Source organism: Emydura macquarii, unplaced genomic scaffold (assembly GCF_026122565.2).
Source record: "Emydura macquarii macquarii isolate MOO-44397 ecotype Brisbane River unplaced genomic scaffold, CSIRO-AGI_Emac_v2 contig_2768, whole genome shotgun sequence".
In the NCBI taxonomy this organism is placed as follows: Eukaryota; Metazoa; Chordata; order Testudines; family Chelidae; genus Emydura; species Emydura macquarii.
This window is the reverse complement of record NW_027132905.1, coordinates 47795107-47817493: the sequence shown is the minus strand read 5'-3', so window position 1 is coordinate 47817493 and position 22387 is coordinate 47795107. Positions and strand designations below refer to the sequence as shown.

The 22387-nt window shown below is 38.0% G+C and overlaps 1 protein-coding gene across 5 annotated transcripts in view; it reads right to left on the bottom strand.

Moving 5' to 3' along the window:
- Positions 1-22387, bottom strand: part of PRDM2 (PR/SET domain 2) — a 92524-nt gene that overhangs the window by 19153 nt on the left and 50984 nt on the right. For 2 of the 5 annotated variants that reach the window (XM_067567474.1, XM_067567476.1), the window contains 3 exons: positions 12658-12762; positions 6570-10983; positions 2848-4363 (listed from right to left, as the gene is read on the bottom strand). In XM_067567474.1, coding sequence (XP_067423575.1) covers positions 4351-4363; positions 6570-10983; positions 12658-12762 — 4532 coding nt within the window. In that variant the 3' untranslated portion in view covers positions 2848-4350. Of the gene's footprint in view, positions 1-2724; positions 4364-6569; positions 10984-12657; positions 12763-16036; positions 16170-17288; positions 17348-22387 lie in introns of those variants that run through there. The other 3 variants (XM_067567478.1, XM_067567477.1, XM_067567475.1) reach the window with 3 other exon arrangements.

Here is a 22387-nt window from a genome sequence, read left to right as displayed (position 1 = left end):
GGGAAAGGTTGACACACAAAATATAACAGTAGAAACTGGTGTTAATATACAAAACCTTAATTTCAGAACACACACATCAACTGTATCTTAGAAGACACACCTGACTTTCCCAGTCAGCATGGGATTGTGTGTCAAGGCCAGGAGCGCAGGACGGATCACCTGGGCTGTCCGTGAACCCAGGCAGGCAATGGGGCAGCTCCATTGGGTGAGGGCGGGGAAGTTCTCATTGGGTAAGCAAGATGTTGGCAACAGTTTCCTAAATTGACTGGCTGGGGCAGTTGATAAAAGGATGTTTGAGATGGTAGAACAACTAAATCCATGGCCCTGCCAATGCAACGTTGTTCTCTACACTACTCGTCCTACTCTATAGAACTAATTTCTACTCCTGCTAGTTTAGTAGATAACAGTAGTTAAAGAGGTGGTAAAAACCTATTAGATCACTAACTCCACAGAAGGGTAGACTATCATGCCAGAGTATATATTAATTATTAAGCTGATACCTCACTTGATTTTAGCCAACAGGTCAAGTATATTCTCTCAGTAAAAGGGAAGAGCTTAATGTTTTCATTGCCTGAGTTAAGGTATTTCAGACAGCTTCATTGTTGCATCCATGTTCAGATCATAAAGTGATGGTTATTTCAAGCCTCGGGGTAGTCAATTATGTAAATGAGGTACAATGGTAAATGTAAGATGTGTATACTCCTTATCTGTGAGAAAAGAGCTGTCTGAAGAGCACATCCTACTTACTGTCTTCTCTTTCAGCAATGATAATACTCTCTTGAAAAAGATCAGATTTCATTTTGGAATGCAGACCTATATTATTTAGCACTTTTCCCTTCATAAAATGTTGTGCATGAATTGTGTGTTTGTGAAACGTAGCCAGACTGAGAGCCCTACAGAGCAAAGCATACAATCACAAAACAGGTAAATTGCAAGATACAATGGCAATGGAAGGTTCTACCTCAATATAAAAACCAGTGACAATTCATTGTTGATCTTATTGCTGAAGATGCTTACAAGAGTACCAAACCGTGGTGAACAACACGCATGGAAAAGTGAACCGAGCACTAAATAAGCACCTGATGGTAACAAGTTTTAGTGCCACTGTAGGAAGGACTGGAAATGGGTAGATGAATGGAACTATAGTCCCTAGGCAACTTTGAAAAAATCTCAGTCTAATGTAATGCGTAGGATGCTTTTCTAAACTTGTTCATACTTAATTTTCATGGAATGTGCCATGTAACTATGCATAAGCGATAAATACAAAATGTTTTCAATCAGCAAAAATAGCAAAACTTAACCAAGATATTACAAGTTTTACAGTATACCACCCTACTCAACTGAATTCAGTTATACAATTGCTAATGTCACCAACATGAACAGCAAATCTCTGTAGCATTCTAGTGTCTAGACTGCACTAGGCATCAAGATACAGTTCACAGCATTATGCCACATACAAAATGCCTTTAAAAGTATTTTAAAAGTATTCGCCCACAATTTATTTGCAGCAATTAGTTTTTATGCATAAAATGATGTTCAAAACAAAACCACAATAAACATAGCCTCCCGAGGACTGAACTTTAGCACACCTACACTCTGCTTTCATTACAATTTTTAAATGGTTACAAGGTTTGAATACTGCTGGAGGGAGTAGCCCAAATATGTGGAAGGTGATAAAATTTGTAGCGTTTCACAGGGCTTTAAGAACTAGGCCAGCTGCTCCCTGAGTGGCATGCCTGCTATGGGTAGCATACTGCCTACAAAGGAAATATTTGTAGTGTGGTGTTTACTTCCACACCAGGAAGTAAACATGGAGTTGTCTGAGAATCTCATTCAAATAAACAAAGGTATTTACAGTAGGCGCTCATTAGTAGCAACATATTGGTGCTCTTTTGCGACGTTGCTCCTAAGTAGCTGTTGCAGTTATGGGGAGTATCGATTATTCCCAAGGGGAAATATTGCTCGTAAGCAAAAGTTGCTCTTACAAGGTATTTCTGCAAACAGGCGTCTACTATATTTGAACAGGCCGCCATATAATAGACTTCAGTTTTGGATATTTCCCATCATTCAATGGCAAGTCTGTGTACACAGTGAAAGGAATCATGGGAGAGTATCACATCATATCTTGTCCTATGTTTCCATGCACTGTAAAACATTAACTTATTCCTGCTGGACTAATGATGGATGTTCTAACATGTCTTTGAATAAGAATTAACCTAATACAGTTACAGTCTGAACCATGAAGAATTAAACTATTTAAGTGTCATGCTAGTGTGGACAGGTCTTACGCTGGTGAATTGTAATGGTATGGTACTGGAAGATTTTAGTTTGGATATCAGGCATGTCATAATTCCTTCTTGTTTTGGATGTAACAGTCTAAAAATCCAAATTGTTCCATAAGCCTTAAAAAGTACGTTTGGGCTAAAGAATTTCAGAAAATTAGAAACACAATCGGGGCATAACATTTAAGTATTGGGTACATGGAATATTTTCTCTCTCTCTCACAAAAACTCAGATCACTGAGTATTACTTAAGTCTAATGCCACTGCATTTGTAAGTGGTATGATTTCAACATATTAATTTTAGTACCATCCAAACCAACAACAAAAACCTGAAGGATTATGTATATTTACTTTGCTGAGCTCCCTGAAATTAACTAAAGGATGCACGCTTACCTAATTCCATCTAGATGTTTTTCTCCTAGCCCACGTTTAGATACAAAAAGCAAGTTCTTCACAAGTTTTTAAAAAGTTTACTTTATTGGTTACAGTTATATAAAATGTACCACGGTAGTCCCATCTAGCTGGTCATTAGCTGCTTGCAACAACAGAGATCTTACACACCTGAGAGATTCCCAAGGTTTATTTCATGCTGGAGGAAAAACAAAACAAAATCACTCTTCATTTGCTTGCCTGCAGTTAAAATATCTCCAAGGCTACAATGTTTAAAAGCAAGGACAACCCCATTTGTATGTCAAATTGTAATTTTTAATATTTTCATTAGAATAGTCTTTATATCACTCTCCAACAAAAGAAACAATATAACTAACAGCAAACTTTAATACAGGCACACTCTCCAGATTAACAACCCAAAACAAAAACAAAAAGAAATTAATGTAAAATGTAAATCACATATAATACAATTGAAGTGTCCAAAACAATTTAAATAATTTTAAATATTTTATTTTTTTTTAAACTTACTACAAATGCTTTATACAATATTTCAACATAAAGTCCCCATAACAGAAATGTAACAAAATGGGAATGATAGTGAAAGTGGCACAAATTCACCAAACAAGTATTAAACTACAAATTTTAAGAGGTAGATTACTTGTTAAGTCGGGTGGACGGGAGGGGGAGAGGAAGAGGGGTGCATAATGAAACTAGCTGCTTTTCATCAATTCAGTCATTAATCCGGCAGGGTGTATAAATGCATGAGAAATGATATTTCATTGAAAAGCTGTTTATGAGCAGTTGGCCAATTTGTTGCTTTTAAGTTATTAGATAATGAGGTGTCGGACCTTTTACCGTAATTTTATTATACATCTATCTTTCAAAATATACACCTACACAGCCCTGTTTCTGGCCTGTTTAATAATAAAATAGCACACAGTATTCAGTTATATGGAATTCAGAAATTGGTGCCAGTATTTCATTTCTACAAGAAGAAAGTTTTATTTGCATGTATAAATAGGAGATCGGGAAATTCATAAAATATCTAAACCTGTTTTTCCCCCACATCTATGCTGGGCATCTAAAAGACTTTAAAAAAACAAAACAAAAAACAAAAGTGGGGATGGAAGGAAAGAAGGAGGAAACTCTGCCACGCTAGGTTCCTCTTTATTAGTTAATTTAAAAGAAAAGCTTCAGGAGACTCAATACAGGACAAAAATACTTTGAGTGCAGCAACATTTGTTGTCCCTGACTCTACAACAAACTATTGATAAAACAGGGAACCCTGCTTTGCAAAGTTTAAGCTGAAATGTCTTTTTGCATGCCATTCATCAATGGGCATCTGGGCAAAACCAGAAATCTGAGCTATCAGTTCAATGGCAGCAGATTCTGTTCAGTTTAGCCCAGATTGCTTCCTTTATTTATTTATAGTACCCTTCTCTGTGCATCTAAATCATCCTGTAGCCCAGTATGCGTATCAGGCACCAATGAAGAAAACATATGCCTGACACTAAATGTTAGCAAGAAGCCTGCAGGCAATCAGCTGCATTTTATGATTGTGAGTCAGTTTCAGCTGGTTCGCAAGCTTGGTGGATTTCACATCCATTGTCGTAGTGCTTATCCTAAGTTGAGCATGCAACAGTTCTACCTTGTCATTTAGGGATTTTTGTTTTGTTTTTTACAGGAGGTTCCTAGAAAATAAGAAACAAAAACTGAAGATAAATGACAAAAATAATAGTATAAGCTGTTTATGAACCAAATATGTTTCCAAAGAAAACACAAACCAAAGTGTGAGAAATAGACTTGAAGACATACAATTGCTAAGTGAAGCAGATGGTTTTGAAATATACTTAAGATTTCCTGGAAAAAACAGAAATGTTTGTGTGCAGAACAGAATCAAAGTTTTCCCACTGATGCCTAGTGTATAGGGAATTAATAATTAATGTATCAGGGCAAGAAACCCTTGATTCTTGACATAAAATACCAATGATGAGCAGGTAAATAAAATCCAGATTATGAATTTAAATGGCCTATTCCTGAAACAAAACAGCTAACTTTATTTTTAGCTGAACTATCCTTAAGACCAGCCAACAATGCAATCTGCAATGGGAAACGTACAGTATTTGAGACAGAACATCAAAGTTGTCTCTACGTATATCTTTATTCACTCCATGAACACTTTGAAACAATTTTCATGTGTGCAATAATTTACAAAAGATCATTTTTTGCAATGCAGACTGTTAAATAGCTAATCTGGATGCAAGGATATAGATCTCTGGCTCCAAATTCTACTGATTTCCAGTATAATGTCTAATGCAAAAATCCTTGGTTACTAAGAACAGTTTTACAGACAGCTCTTCTAGAAAGCAACTGATTTTGAGGCAAGTAATATGGAGACACTGATGTTGTGAGATAATTAAGGCTAGCTGTTTTCTCTTGCTCTTTGAAGACATTTTTCTGTATTACTGGCTGACAAATTCAAAACCTTTTTTCTGCTTCTCTTTTGTGCGTGCGTGTATTGATTTTATTTGTTTATAGTTCAAAGTAACTGGAGTCTATTTCCTCGTTAGCCTCTGAAAGAGTGTGCATGTGTTGAAACCTCTACTTTTAGACACAGTATTTCCTCCAAAGGATCATTAAAAATGAAAGGCCTGCATTGCAGGGTGTGCTGTTTAATCATAAGCACTGTACAACTACCAGAAGAAGAAGAAGAAGAAAAAAGACAGCTCTCTCCCCTATCAGTTTTGGAATAGTTAATTTTGGGTAGAAAAAATTAGATCAGGAAGCTTAATTCTGTCCCTCACATCTGATGTTTACTGCAATCACTCAGAGAGAGGCACTGCTAAGAAGAACCGAAAAAGTGTTGAGGAGGAAAACTCATCGGCCTTCAGGTTGTAAATTTTCCACCACATTATCCACTCCAGGATGGAGGGCTTTGAACAACATTAAAAATAGGAAATCTCCAAACTATGGATATCCCAAAACACAGGAATTCCCAATTATCTCGGCAGCTCTTATGCAGAGGGCTACATTCTTGTGCAATATGCCTCAGACTTGTGTATCCCCATGTGTCTGGAAGTCCATTAGATGCCTGCTGACCTCACATCCCTGTCGATGCCCAGATCACAAAACCTTTGGAGACTGGCAGAAAATGATGTGTAGAGTGGGGAAACCTGATTTAGTCATTCTCCCCAAAAATCTTCTGAAGGGTTTCTGCTATGTCTTGTGGAGGATAAGGGACATAATGCTACTGCTCAGGATCAACTTATTAACAAATTTTGGGCACAATGAGAGGGTTTTCCATTTTTAATAGTAGCTAAAAGTGGAGTAGATAAATTTTGCCATTAAGAGAAGTAGTTAACATATTTTGACCAACAATTATATAGTTACTATCTCTGTATTTATTTTTTCATTACACTGCTTGTATTATTCTATATGTTATGAAGGCAATACTTAAATAAGAATAGATGATCCAAAATATTTAGGTAAATGGGTGAAGAATTCAGCCATGATTCTTAACAAAGAGAACCACTATATATTAAATCTATGATTACTATGTTCACCTGCACATTGTATGCTGTAGCGAGGTCATGTTATCAAATGACGTATAAATTTTGTTAATTTACTTGAAGGCACTGGTAGTATGTTTCCCAGGCTTTCCAATTCAGTTTGCATCCATCTCTCTATGGATGACATTTCATGTGATTTGACAAAAAGTAGAGAATAAAATATGCGCAAGGCAGCTCAGCACGACTGAACTACAAACCCTGCTGCAATTTTTGCAAAGCTCAACTTTCTTTTCCTTAAATTTGAGAAACATTCCAAAAAGACACGGGAACTAGAAAGCCCATATGCAACATGTTGCTGTTTTAGTCAAAGTTGAAGCTAAATGCTTACCTGAAGTCTTTTAGTTCTTGTTTTGTACTGCTCTCTTCTCTCTTGTTTTCTATTGTGTCTGCATTAGCTGCCTGCTGTAAGCTCCGAGTGATAGGTCCTCCAACCCTCTCTCTAGATTTTACACTGAACCTATCTGCCTTTTTCTTGTTTGCCACAGCAGACTTACTTGGCAAAACGGCTTTATTCCTTTGTATCCTGACATGCAGTTTCCGGGATGTTTTGCTTGAGATTCCAGAATTATTCTTGGCTACCACTTTAGTTTTTTTCCCCTCAATGTGAGTCATTTTGGCCACTTTTATAGGACTGGAGTTCCTTAACACTGAAGAGGGACTTGGCTTTTTGGATCTGATTGGAGGTACAAATTTTACATTTTGCTTTGATTTGAAGGATGCTGAAGGCAGCTGAATCGGCACAGGTCCTGAGGTTCGTGCTCTTGTCTTGCCCAAGTGAGCCTGCATACTTTGCATTTTGATCTCTGCATCTGCTGTTCGTCTGCGCTGGTTGTTGCCTTTATCCCCACTTGCAGGTGATGAGAAGCTCCCACTTTTTTTTGATGAATTCTTCTTAGAGGAAGGGGAGATGGGTTTTTTGGGACAGCTATAAGATGCGTGTTTGTTCAAACTTCCAATGTAAGTGAATTCTCTGTTACAGTAGGGGCAGATGTGAGAGTCTGACTCAGATACACTATTTTTCAAGTCTGCTTTCTGCTGTGATTTCTTTTTTTGCAAGATTGCTTTCTGGACAAGCTGATTTTTCTTCTTCAATGCACTTAGTTTTAGCTTATTAGAAGACATTTTGCTAATCTCAACATTGAAATTAAGTCTTTTAGGTTGTCCCATTCGCCTGAAGGCATTTTTTCCAGTACCAGCTATTATGACCATGCCATTTTTAGGCTGCACAGTCTGTTTCAGTGGTACTGGATTTTTTTTGGGAGTGTATCTCTTTTTGTCACTGGCAGAGGCACATGCCAAGATGTGTTTGTGTAATTCAGGCATGTTGTCAACGCTTTTTCCACATTTTGTACAACGAATGGCAGTAGTAAAGGTCTGTGGAATATTATGGGTAGTGAAATTTGTAGCAGTAACTCCGATACCCATAGGATTTCGGTGGTGATACTGAAATGGAGGTGGTTTAAAACTCGGATAGTGTTGATTGAGACCCATACGAACATCTGGATCTTTTGACTTTACTCCAGAAGCCATTATTTTTATGGTAGTATAAAGCTCTTCAGAGGAGTCATTTAGATCTTCATCCTCCTCTTCTTTCGAGGGTTCTAAGGAATCTTGTGGCAAGCTTTGCATATGTTCTGCATTTGCCTTACTAGGATCCGTAAAATTCTGGGGTCTCAGAGTCCCACTTTCAAACTCCTGATGTGTGCATTCTTTGTCTGGATGGAGATCTCGTTGATGTTGTTGCAAATTGCACAAAAAGGCAAATTCCTTTTTACAGACTGAGCATACAAAGATATTTCCTACTCCATGAAGCAAAAAGCGATGTTCTGACAAGTCAGTTTTTTCTCTAAACAGCTGTACACAGAATTCACATTTGAAGGGCCATTCTTCAGCATGAACAGATAAATGCTTAGTTAGGTCTTTAATAGAAAGAAAAGGTGATTCACAGACATTGCATACAAAGCTTTTATTGAATGCTTCCTGAATGACATCTGCTTCACTTGATGTCTCTGGATCTTCTCTTGGCTTCAGGTGCTCACTTTCCATGTCCTCTTGTTTAAAAGCTATTATGGGGAAAGTGCTTTCCAGATTATCAGCAGGGGAAACAGCAGAAGAAACTACTGAAAGAGGAGGAGGAGAAGGAGATGATGATGAGGAGGATGAGGAGGAGGAGGAAGAGGAAGAAGAGGAGGAGGAGAAAGAAGAGGAGGAGGAGGAGAGGTTTGGAGGACCAGGTGAAGCAGAAGTAAATAGTTCAACAGAAGGAACAGGAGATGGAGAGGGAGATACTGTAGGTGAAAGGATTGGAAGTGGGGACTGTGTAGCAGTGTTACAGAGTGGTGATGGGCACGAAGGAGTGGGAGTGACACTGGCAGAGGCATCTGAAAGAGGCAAAGGAATAGTAGAAAGGAGTGGAGGGGGTGGCGCAGCAAGTGTTAACAAAGGAGGACAGGGTGGCGGGGAGGGAGGATTTGTTGGAGTTAGAAGAAGGGGCAGCTGACATGAAGAGGATATAGCAGATGTTTGAGGTAAAGGGGAAGCAGAGGAACTATGAGAAGGTGACTCAACAGTAGGTGCAGACAGACTAGGATCAACATCAGGTTCTGGCTGGGGTACTGCAGATTTACATGGACTTGGGCTTCTATTCAAATTCAAATCTGGTGTGCTTTCTATAACTACATCCGTTCCATTATATTCATTCAGTAGAACTTTTTGTAACATGCATGTAGTTGGTTTCTTCTTTTTAATACCACTACATGTTGGCTGCACTGAATTATTTTCTTTGTATTCCTTAACTTCAGTGTCACTATAAGGTTTCTTATGCACACTTAGATCTAACACAGATTCCCAAGGAACCTGAGTCTTGCTTTTGACATCAGACCTTTGTTTTACACCACTAGATAAATCCAATGGCTGCTGGTTGCACACACTACCAAAAGTTGGAATTGCCGTCCATTCCTTAGATATTTTATAGTCTTCAAAGCACAGAGGACTCATAGTCTCTCTTTCCTCCCTTCCACATAAGCTCCATGCAGGTGAGTTGCTGTGGCTTTCTAATTTTGGCATTTTTGAACCTAGAACTTTATCATTCCACATGGTTTTTCCATCACCTTGTTTGCCAAAGTCTCGAAGTGCTGGACTGTGCTGTGGAGAACTTGGAGGAGAGCTGGTTCTCCTTTTAAACCTACTAGATACTGAAGGCAAAATAGGTGAAGCTGTAACAGAAGGTCCTAATTTAGGGATTTCAGTTGCTGCTACTGATGGAGTTATATTATTACTGTCCTGTGTCTGAAGAAGTTGTTTTAACTTGGATGACAAATAAACATTTTTTTCTTTATGAAAAGGTAAACTCTCAGCTGTTGAAATGCTAAGCGGAAAATGTAATGAACATGAAGGAGTTATAGGTTCTGGATCTATTTCAGTTTTTATTTTAGGTAAAAGAGGAGGGCTGGCAGTTCTCCTCTTTTTGGATTCATTGCTTCCACAGCTAGAGGACTCCTTAGGAAGATCAGTGACGTGTGTTTGTGTTGACTTTAAATTTTGAGAAATTTCCACTGTGACTGGACTAAGTAAACAATTTAGTCCATACAGGTCTGCAGAATTGGATTCCATCTCAATCACATCACAATTGCTAGTGCTACTGTTGGACTGAATTTTACCATCAATATAGTAATTTAAATTTTCTGAGATATTGCTAGAAATATCCATAATATAGATGTCATCAGCTTCACCATCCTCTTCTAATTCTGTATTTGCTATGTACACACTCTGGGCTGGTTGGGCCTGCTCCGTCTGAAGTTGTGGTTCTTCAAGAATGAATCCTTTTCTCCTGACACCTTTGGGAATAAGATGTCGCTCATGAACCCTACGCTGGTGCCGACGCATGTTAGTATGAGTTCCAAAAACCTTTTTACAATATTTGCATGGATGCAACTCTTTGGGTTCCTTGTTCTCCTCAGCAAGGGTGGAATTTGATATTTCTTGGGAGACCTTCTCAGAATCCAAGACTGCGAAGTCTTGCACAAGATTGGAAACATTCAATTCCTCTTTAAGACCATCCTCTACAAATGTTTGGCCCTCAGCAACATCATCAGACTGCTGTGCCGAAGTTAGTGTTAAGAATGGCTTCCTTTTTGGCCCTGCTTCATGACGCCGCTCATGCCTTCGCCGGTTAATCTGAGTGCCAAATGCTTTCCCACAGTATCGGCATTTGAAAGCATGACTGACAGTCGATATATGAATATGCATATGGCGTTCAAGTCCTTGCTTTGTTGTAAACTTCCTCTCACAATGCTGACAGGGAAACATAAATGTTTCCTGGACGTCACCGTTGGATTCACCTTTTGCTTTAGGAATTTTAACAACGGGTATTTTCTCTAGTGAGCTCTCAGGAAAGTCTTCCAATATGCTTTTTTGTTCCTCCATAGACTCTAGCTTTTCTTCATGCATAGCTGTAGGCTCTTTTCCAGGACTTTCCTCAGGTAAATTAGCATCTTCCATCTCCTCTTCGTCTTCCTCCTCCTCCTCCTCCTCTTCATCTTCATCTTCATCCTCCTCCAAATCATCTGATCCACAAGTTATTGCTTCTGGTTTGTCTTCAGGCATTATTTGTAGCTCACTGGTAGGATTGGGGATCATCAGTTTTGGAAGAGCATCTTGATTTACCATCTCCTGAATCACAGCTGTTTGCTCCACTGACAGCACAGCAGAAACAGATGGCTTTTCATCTTCCTCTTTATGGGCTAATGAAGAAAGGAGAAGGAAGAGAAAGAAAAGCATAGGAGAATTTAGCAAAATTTTCCACAATATTATAACCCCCTTCTTTTACCTTGTCCTCTCCACAACATGCTCAACATTTAGGAGTACTGGAATGCTACTGTTTCCTATTGTTAAGATGCAGTGTGTTTAGAACAACATCTGTATTCGCAATTTTCTTGTCTGCTATTTTTTTTTTGCCAACATGTAGGGGACTAAATTCAATTCACTGAGAAACAAGACTTACTGCTAACATTGTGCCCAGCTAAATCTCTTCCAAGAAAGAGAGCAGAGTGTTGGTACATTTCACTGTAGATTTCCAGTAAAACAAAAAACCTCAGATGAAATTAATTAACTTTTCTCACCATTTTTAAATGAAGGGAAACAACACCTTACATTTGAACCCTGCCTAGGCAAACATCTAAAAAGTCAGTCAAAAAAGTTTCAGAGTTTGGCTGAAAACTAAACTTACTTTACATTTTTTATTTAGAATACATTAATTTGGGTTTGTTTATTTTTTAAACACACATTGTAAAACGTATATTTTGATCCAATTTGGTATTTTCCAATTCCCTAAACTCTATTTCCCGAGTAGCTGTAGAATCCCAAAGGCACAGCCTACCCTCTTTTGAATCAGATACAATACGAGAATCATTTGCTGCTTTAAACTGGCTCCTTTGTGTGCCAGTTTCATCTACCTGCCTTCAGACGCCATCAGTACCTACTGCTGAAATGAATGCAATTATCCTGCTGATATTGTGCACAAACAGAGTGTGTCAGCAGCAGCTATGGCAAAAATTCTTCCCCTGCCTCCCCTATATGTCTAGCTTGGGAATGCTGGGGAATGGGGGTGGAGGGAAATATGTCAGATTCCCAGGATTACTATTTTTTTAGTGGGTTGGTCAGAGGGTAGTTGGAGGAAAGGATCTTGAATGAAGCCAATAATTACATGCTGGCCTTACCTCCTTCAATTATACCTCCCACTGGTGCAACAAGAAAGCCAGGGGAGACACACTTTACATTCCTGATATTTCTAAACCAAAAAACAACCAGGAAAAAAAAAATCTTTAAAAGATTCTTCAGGGCTTTAATGTATGCACCACAAAGTGAAAAATGGCAGACGCCAATTTTGAAAAATATGCATTGCAGGTCACCTTTAATACAGACTGCATCAACTGTTTTGTGTTTTAGAATTTTTAGAGGTGGTATTTTATTAAGTTTGCATTGTACTGAACAATGTCTTATTCTGTGGTATAGCAATCCAAATGGCTGAGCAAGGGGGTAGGGTAGGCAGTATAAAATTATTATACCATGATAACCAAAAGTCATTCAATATTACATCTTGATGCTATTTTTAAGTTTCAGAAGATTTAAATGTAAAATAAGGACTTCTCTATTATGTTACATCTAGGTTTGGGATTTTATGTTTAAATTCTGTAGTAAGCTAACTCTTCTGCACTCTATAAGGTGTGAACATATAACATATTTCTCTGAACGTAAAACCAAGTAACTTCAAGTTATTTAACACTACAAGATAGCTAGGCACACAGTATAAACATTTTATAATGCTGCTGCTCTTAATATATAATGCAATATATATCCTCCCTTAATTTAATAAGATACTTAATGAAATTTCATATGAGATACTTGAAATATCTTACCTTCTTTAGAGTCCCTCATATCTGTGGAAGTAAAATCCAAATCAGTCTTTCTCTGCTTTGTATCTATTGCCTTCTTTCCTTTGTTTTTACACTCTTTTTTCTTCCCTGAAAAATAAAAAATATGTTTTTCTATTGCTGCTCAATAATATTTTTTTATTTCTTTGAGTGACAAAATTAAAAACCCAGCCTTAGAAAAACTGCACATTTTTGAAGAATTTTTGCATTTTCCTGATGAACATAAATGGCACATCCTCAATAAAAAAGGATAGCAACATTCAGAGGGTACATTAAATGTATGCAAAAAGATTGCTAAAGGGCAAAGCACAGAACAAAGGAAGAGAAGGTAACTTGCAAGAAATTACAGTTCAGCAAATTTAATTTTGATACCTGTTCAGTTACTATAATTGATAAAGCAATAAGCCTGTAAATGCCTAGAGGAAAATTAAATGATCAGTACAAGGTAAGATGAGCTTGTCAGAAACAAAAACAAGCTAAACTAGTTTTCTTTCACTCATGGCACAAAGAGGATAAAGGAAATGCAGTGTACATAGTATAGCTCAACTAACTCATCAGAGACAGTTATCTGACCTCTTCAGAAGTATAATAGATGAACAAGACTTCTATAAGGATGATATAAAATTGGCTCAAATACAATTAAGTCTTAATGAGACACGGTGGGTGAGGTGACATCTTTTATTGGACCAACTTCTGTGGTGAGAGAGAAGCTTTTGAGCTGACACAGAACTCTTTTTCAGGTGTGTCTCTCGCCAACAGAAGCTGACCCAATAAAAGATATTATCTCACCCAATTTGTCTCTCTAATATCCAAGGACCAACATGACTACAACACCACTGCACACATTAATGCTTAATGTCAATTTGGGAAGCGCTGTCAAGTGGGATTTCACACAGGTTCCATTCTGGATTCTATATACTTCTATGTAGGTTTTCAAAATAATTCTACATCTGTTTTCAACAATGACTTGGAAGCGAGTGAAACAAAAAGCAATGGGATCATACATATTCCAAAAGAAAATATTAAACTACAGTCTGATTTTGACAAACTGGAGAAAAAGATGAAATCAATGAAATTCAATAAATGAAGTGGTTTACATAAAGAGTAATCAAAACTGCAAATACAAAATTGGGGAATAGTTGTTAGTGAGCAGAATTACAGAACGACAGGGATGGTATTAACATAATATCCATGAATAATGAAGTGCTGACTCAAAACCAGAAAATGCCAAAGGAACACTATAAGCAAGTGAGTCAGAGCAGAATAGCTACCTATCAGACATTGTTTACACCTCACTTAGAATACTATATGCAACCTTTGGGCAGCACTTGATACATTTAACTTTGTCGGGAGTGGGGGGGGGGGGGGAAGCAATTATTTAGAAAATAAGACCTATCATGAAAGCTTAAGAACCCAAAATGCTTACAACAAATGAGAAGACAGAAATTCTCTCCCTGAGAAATATCTAATGAGAGATAGCATTCTGTCCGAGAAGCTGTAGCAAGAAAAAAAAATACAGGTTAAGTATATCTTTTGTAACTATACCAATATGCTGTTCTTCATTTGTGTGTGCACTGAATGAAAAGGGAGGCCTGCTGGGGTTAAAAAAGGCCCAAATATGCAATTATCAGAAGACTTAGCCAATGATTTGAAAGAGAGAGATGCACACAAACTTCATTTACAAACTGGTTTTGCGGGTATACTCTCCACAGAGTTTTTCCCTTACTACTAAATATGGTCTCTCTTCATCCACTCTTGTGATATTCAAAGGGTAAGGAAGGGCTTCTCACAAAGGTGGGTGTAGGGTGAAAATGTGTTCATTTATATTATCTTCATTCTGGGTAAACTTTCATCCTGGAAAAATCTCACTTCTGATACACTGATGCATGCTACATATTTCCATTGCAGCTAACGGCTTGTCTACACATAGAATTATTCAGTTATTCAAAAGTGGAGTAAGCAAAAGAGGAACAAGACACTTACTCTGAAATAAGATGCACACTCTACCTTTAAAATGCACACCCTACCATTATCTGAATTAACTTTCAAGTGTAGACCAGCCCTAATACAGCAGTCTCTCCTGATAATTTGCACCTCTGCCTACCCAGCTGCTAAAATTGTACCTTTACAAGAAAAGTAACACTCCCTCTGCCAGTCCTCTGACACAAAACATTATCTTTCTAATACAAACTGTCCTCTTCTGACCAGAAATATGAAATGTATTCTGCAATCCACGTCTCTCTCACTTAGAAGCACACTCTCCGACCTAACAAACCATTGGACTTGCCTCATATGAACTGTTTTGTTTTGAACTTAAATCTGACATTATTCCTTTACTCTTAGAAGTATTTTGCATGTCTCTTGCCAAAAGTTTGTGCCTCTCCATTCCTACTGAAACTTTCAAAGCATGCCAACCTTCCTATGGAAAAGTTTAAAGATCAAAGAAAGGTCAGCTTCACATTAGAGAAAAAAAGAATTACTAGTATTTGAACACCAATGCTGCATAAACTAATTTTGTATTTTCTCCCTCTTTTTTGACAAACTTAGGTTTAATTAGTTGTCCAGTTTCTCCAGTTGTCTATATAGCTTTCTCAGTGGTGTTCCAGTCATTCCATTTTTGGGTTTTTTGGGGGGCTCTCTTTTTCTTTCACCTTAACAGATTTCTATCAGATCAAGAGATCACTACACCACACAATTTTTTGCCATCTCTGGATCATATATTAATATATGCAATGCTTCCTCTAACCTGAGGAGCTTTGGCCTCATCTTAAATACTGTAATATTTTGTTTCCAAGAACTTTCCTGACTATCATACTTACCTGGATCTGTGTCATAGGACATCACTATCAAATGCTGGGAAAATGCAGCTGGAGACTAGTCAGAAGTTTCAACGTGCTTTCTGATGCTCACAGGCTGATCATAATGAGTTTCTATGTGCACCTTTACCTGCCAAGCTCCGCAATTCAATATTATATGCTATTAGTCAGCACCTTTGATAAGCTTTGAAAGCAAAAGAGCTACAACTCCCATGTTAAATGCCATTCCCTATCTGCATACACAAGGCTTCAGAGCTGTATACAACCAAACAACCATGCCAGCCCACCTGCCATCCCTGCTGAAGCTTAGGGCAAGTGTAATTGATGCAACTGCACCTCTGGGACCAAAAGCAAAAAATATATATAAAGTTTCACTATGTTCTCAGAAGCTCAAACCTTCACTGCAACAGTTCAGAAACTATTGTACATATCAAGTGCCATTTCCTATCCTTTGGATATTGCCTCTAATGGCTTTGAAACAACGTATAGGCTGAGATCAATAATAGAATTTTGAAAGCACAGGCAAAATTCCACAGCTCCTTTCTCACTTTCTGGTGAAGCGGGAGTTGGGGTGAAGAGGAAAAGTAGGCCTTCTGGTCCACAGGCCAAGAGGTCGAGCATTCTGACCTCTTCTGACCCATGGTCTGCTCTTTCACATACAGAAGGAAGCATTCCCAGAAGCTCATCAGGTACAGAGGGACGTATTCCACTCTAACAAAGAAGCATTTTTCAGCAACTGAAATCTCTGTAGGCCTCACCTTCCCATCAAACATAGTGCTAGCTGTGGACTATATTTTGCCTGCCCAAAATGCTGTGGTACCTGATGGTATAGTAGGTCGAAACTATCTCTAGAATAGGGTAGAACAGGTCATTGGGCATTTTAAACCTATAGCATCACCTCTAATGTGACTGCTATAAAACATTTGAAATGGGAACACAAACTAACTCTTTACTTCTGATGAGCCTAGAAGTGCATTGTGATAATTAAGCTGTTATGTGATGTAGAAAACAGCCACAAGGCCTTTCCTTTTGTATTTCTTTAAAATGATAAAGATAATGCAAACTTTCCCAAGTTTCGTTCATTTATACGATACACTACCAAAAAACATCATCCCAAAACTACCACTATATGACCTGGGAAAACAAAAGAAGAGCAGTCTTCATAACTAAAGGTATTTACTTCGGTCTAAAATTAATGTGTCATCTAGTTGCATATGGGCTACTAAAAATTCTTCTCTTAATATCCAGATGAAAAGAAGGGAATTTCCAAGCTCCCTCTTGACAGACTCCTGCTTTAAAAAAAAAAAAAAAAAAAAATCTAGTTGATACATTTGGAACATTTTCAAGTGCATGGCCTTTAAACAAATACATTTGAAGAGAAGATTCATCTGGCTCCTCCTTGCCCTTACTCAGAATAGCCAGCAAGCTGACTTGTGTGTATATATAATTTTATATTAGTCAGATCAATTTCCAAGGAGCAACAGAAATATCTACTGCTTTTCAACGTTTTCTTTACATACAACAGTTAGCCACATCTTGCCTTTTTTCAGATTCTGGTCTGTTTAAAAAAGTGCTCAAGCAAGACAACCCTCAAAGACTTGCATGTTTTATCAAACACATTTCCAAGCAAAGGCAATATCCACAACACTAATAAAACCTGATACCAATAATTAACTAATGATTTTTGCCCCTTAATTTTCTTGTAGTTTAACACTTCAAGACCAGCAGAAGACTACAGAGGGGGAAAATACAGTATTGAACCTGGTGGAAGCCTGAGTATAAGTACACACGTGCACTTACCATCAGGTTCCTGAAGGGTCCTACATGGCTGCTACTGCCAGCTGGATCCTCCACTTGGTCTAAACAAGAAAGATACAGGAATGAAACACAGGGAAAGTGAAATGGAAACAACGACTAAAGAATAAATGAAAGGTAGAACTAAAAATATATGTAAATGCATAAAAAGAATTACAAAAGAAAGATGCAAAAGAAAAATGAACGAAAGAAACAGATGGAGAACAGCTACACTGCCTATAGTGGCAAAAGGGGAATGTCCAAAATTTGTGGTTTGATTTTCAATGCCACATTCGGTTAGATCAAATGAGTTTCCTTTCTCTCTCCTGCCCCTCATCCATTCTGTAGACACTATAAGGTAGGTGCACTGGTTGCTGGCCACCATTGCAGTATCTGTATAGCGTTTACTATCTAATCACTGACACAGGCGCAAGAAATCCTGCATTACTGACTTTGGGCCAGATCCTCAGCTGATGTAAATCAGTGTAGTTCTATTGATTTCAATGAAGCTAAGCTGATTTACATTAACCTAGAAGTCTGCAAATCAGTTTGTGTGAGATGAATTTCAACAGTATTTAGCAAAAAAGTAGTATCCCTTTATTTGTTCCCATCGTAAAGGACTGGCAATGTTTTATAGCTCAAATCATGAGAACAGCCTCAGAACAATCTACAGTATTTATGCTGCTATGGCCTTTGCTAATATCCAAAAGGCTGCTGCTGCTGCCAGTTGCATCCTCTGCTGATGGTGATTTTTGGAGAGATGGAACAAGGCACAATCATATGCCACAGGGGGGGGGAGAGCAGAGGGGAAGGAATCAATTTCCATCTTTTCCTAAAATTGGGGCTGCAGAAGATCAATAAACGTTACCAGCTTCGCCAAGGTGCTGCTTTCTCAAAGGGATACCCAACTAAAATAATAAGGCTTCAGTGGAATGCGCAGTTAAGAGGGCCATAACTCAATATGTGAATCTCACAGCTACCTCTTCTCCCTCAAACAGCGTTCTAATCATTTACAAGTACACTTCTCTACACCAAGAACCAGGGATAATGTAAGGAAAAAAAACTTGTCACTTAACAGAAAAAATTCCCTCTGAGTCTGTAACCAAGACATCAACTTGCAACTGGTTGTAGACAGATACACACCAGCAGAAAAACACTTTACACATCTGTGCTGCTGCTGAAACAAACAGTAGAAAATGTCTGCCGAAAAATCCTGTCTCCCTTGAAAAACAGGGGAGGAGCTACTTCACAGACCCACCTTAAAGGAACGTTGAAGAGCAACAATGAGTATGAGCATAGGGCAAGCATTTGCATATCAGTCCATATATACTTTGACTACACCTTGACCGCTACACTCAGTTCTCAATCTAAATTATTTCTACTCTGAGTAACAACAGATTGGGCAGGAGAAAAGGACTGCTCATATTCAGAATACAGGTTCACATTAACAATAATTTTGTAGTTATGTTAGCCCGCCTGGTTTTGGATGCAACGCAAATTACATCAATCTGACCTGTTGCACATTCTAGATATAAATGCTGCTTACACATAAGGAAAGACCACGTCCAAAATGAGACAGTGTTCCGAAAATGTTTAAGTCCATGTTGGTGAAATACAAGAGCAATTTAAAAGTTCTACATGACATAAAATACTCAAGTTGTAAAAATGTTTCAAACTCAGGGCAACTAGGTAAGACAGGGACAGCCACCTCTTTTTTCCCCCGTTTTACTTTCTTCTGAATTTGTCATCTTTTCCCATGAATTCTAGAGAAGCATAAAATATACGCGGGAACATGCTGCAGTGCTAACTTATGCATTTTTAAATTTTTCTGTAAACTGTAAAGAAGAGCCGCAAAGTATAAATCTGTCGAGAATATGGCCTTATGTGTTTAATAACTCAGACTGACTGAATGGGGTAAACATTTAAATGATTACATGCAGAAATATACTAGCAGCAATCTGGCTCCTAGCACAGTTCTGCTCTCGGCATGGAAGGGCCTAAATAGCAGTTACGCTGCAGGATGGCGAATGAGGGAGGGGAACATATTTATTGGCAAGAAAGAAAGTTAGAGAAAACAAATCATCCAATGACAAAAATGCCAGTTAGTAAAGATGTGAACATTTTAGTACCGTTTCCATCAACACACATTTTCTTTCTGTTAACACTTTAAGAGTTTTGCCATTTGTTTTTTTTTTAAATGTCTTGTTCTACCATTACCCATATCTCACCCCATAATGAAATCCTGTTTACAAAGCCTTTTATTAGGAACTATCACAACACCTGCTGAGACAGTAAAGCCAAACCATAAACACCTTCTGACTGATAAGTCAGTACAAAGGCCTACTTAAAAGGGCTGCTTAAAGTCAGTAACACTGGAAAACTGCTAGAAAATTTCACACTTTATGAAAAATGTTGTATATGCTGTTCTCCACATGCTGTGTAGTGGATTTTTGTATAACTGCATGGACTACTGAAATCTGCTGAGCCCTCCTGCCTGCTCTCACCCCCCAAGCCATGAGATTCTGCAGATTAATACATGTAAAGCCTTAAGAAATAAGTGAACATTTTAATATAAATGGCAGGCGGGTTTTGTTTTTTTTAAAAGCCATAGGTGAAGCATTGCAGATTCATACATTCATCAACAGTGCTGCACTGGAAAATATTTTTGATTATTTATGCAACAATTCACATAAATGTAGCATCCAACATCAAATATGGAATGTTGCACCCAGCTCTATAAAACAAACAAGCACTGAAAAGCTGTCCAGAGTTTCCAGTGGTCCAATGCAGACCAGGTCACTCCACTCCACCATTTGCCATGCAGCAACTAGAGATCATGTGCCAATCCACCCAGCTGAAAATGAGATGCCACATTGCAAATGCTAGCAAAAAGAGGAAACTAAGGGAAAATAATGACAAGGACAATGGGCAGGGGAAAAAAATGCTTCTAGACTAAGCGAAAACAAAAAACCCAAAAGAAAAATCCTCAGAAATTCTGCCTCATCACAAAAATATACAAACACCATTTTAATATTATGGCATTAAATTTGAATATTTCTCACTTAACTGTGCAGACATTACAACATCATGCCAAAGAAACTTTTACCCACTTACATCTAAGTTACGGTATGGAGATTTATTTAATTAGGGCACGTTTCTTGAGAAGATGAACAATTCTCAAGTATATTTTTGGAAATTTATATACAAACTACACACATTCTTCTGTTGAGTTGGGTGTCTCTTGTGAACTCAAAACCTTCCACTTCCACTTATAAAAGAAAAACTTGAAACTCAAGAGAAGAACAGAAAACTTGTGAGGAAATACATTGCAGTGAATAGTGTTGCACTGGCAGGGGAAAGGACTACAAAACCTAACAGGATACAGCAGCGGACAGCCTCCAATATTCATAGTGCCTATTTTCAATCAGCCTTAGTAATGGCCTCTAATCTTGCAGATATAAGTATGTGGTATATGACAATTGAAAACTATCCTTAAAAAACAAAAAACAAACGAACCCTTTGGCTTGGCTGGTGTTTATTTAAATTGCTAATTTTTTTGAAAACAAAATAAAACTGGAGACAAAAACAGTATTATGGAATTACACTAAAAATGCTATTTTTGTTCCTCTACATGCAAGCAACGAGATAAATTATCTACAAATGCTCTCCACATGTAGCAAATATCACTGAAGCTAGCAGTCTACATTATAAACTTTTGCTGGCATAGCTATGTCAGTTAGGCACATGATTTTTTTGGTGACATTTCTATCCTGGCAAAAGCCCTAGTGTACCTGCAGTTATACAAGCATAAAAATGCTTTTGCCAGTAATACCTTACTTGGCACACTTTAATGGTATGAGCTCTACCAGAGAAAGTACATACTGTAATGGTATAAGCTGTACCTCCACTAAGAGGGTTTGCTGGTATATAGATATGGCATAGCAAATTTTTTCTAGCATAGACCTAAGCCTGAGTTCTCTGCTAAGAATTGCATTGCCACCACCATTGCTGCCCCCTAACTTAAAGGGCTCACTGCTGCTTCTCTCTGCCTTGTTCCCTTCATAGGACCATGCCCATGTGAGAGAATCATTCAAGGTAAAAAAGTCTCAGATTTGTGTAGATCAGTAGTTTTCAACCTATTTTACCGTTGTGGGCCGCATATGCAGCTCTCTTTGTTATGTGGCCACATCCACACAATATATATATACACACACTACCCATATGACACTGAGGATGTCACATGGGCCACAGCTATGTGCTGACTGGGCCACAAGCGGCCTGCGGGTTGAAAATTCGCAGGTGTAGATCACTCTTTGAAGACCAAGTAACTGCTAAAAGGGTTGGACAAAATGCAACCTTCTACCCTAGGAGAAAGTCTCTCTCTAATGGTCTCAAAGCTGTATACTGCTGTATAAAATTTACTTTTTTTTTTTTTTTGGTGCACATTGGAAGAGAATTTGTTGCAAACTCAGCAAGTTGGAGAGAGGTGTAGTAAGGATTCTAGACATTATAATGACTTTTCATGTTCATATTTCTGCAATAAAGGGCAAAATTCAGAGCTGGTTTACTCAGATGCAACTTCATTATTGTCAAAGGAGTCACACCTGCTTAAACCAGGTGTCAAGTTAGTCTGCAGGGCAATACAGAAGGAGCAATATTTATGAAACTTGTTTTATAAAGATAACGTCAAAGTAAATATAAAGGTAAACCTAACGTGTAAAATGCAATGGTAGATATAAACAAGCTTTAAATGTAGTACTGTTATATACTGAAAAGTTCACTGTGCCATTACATCTAACTAACGTGAGAGAGAGGATGATGTGACACTGTCATATTCAACAGAAGAGATGCAAAGGTCTTTCGCTGCAGTATAGTTATATTGTTATAACACACAACTAGCTGGTGTCGATTTTATGCATTGATAGGTAAATAGGTATTTTGTGGAGATCTATTAAAGCACTGCTAAGTAACAGGCAGGTGTCTATATAAAATAATATTATATTGGCATCTTTTATACATTTTACAATTTAGCTTTTGCCTGAGACTATATGCCCATGCTGAGAATGAAGATTTTAGCACTACTCCTGGGAGCTGCTTAAGCTATT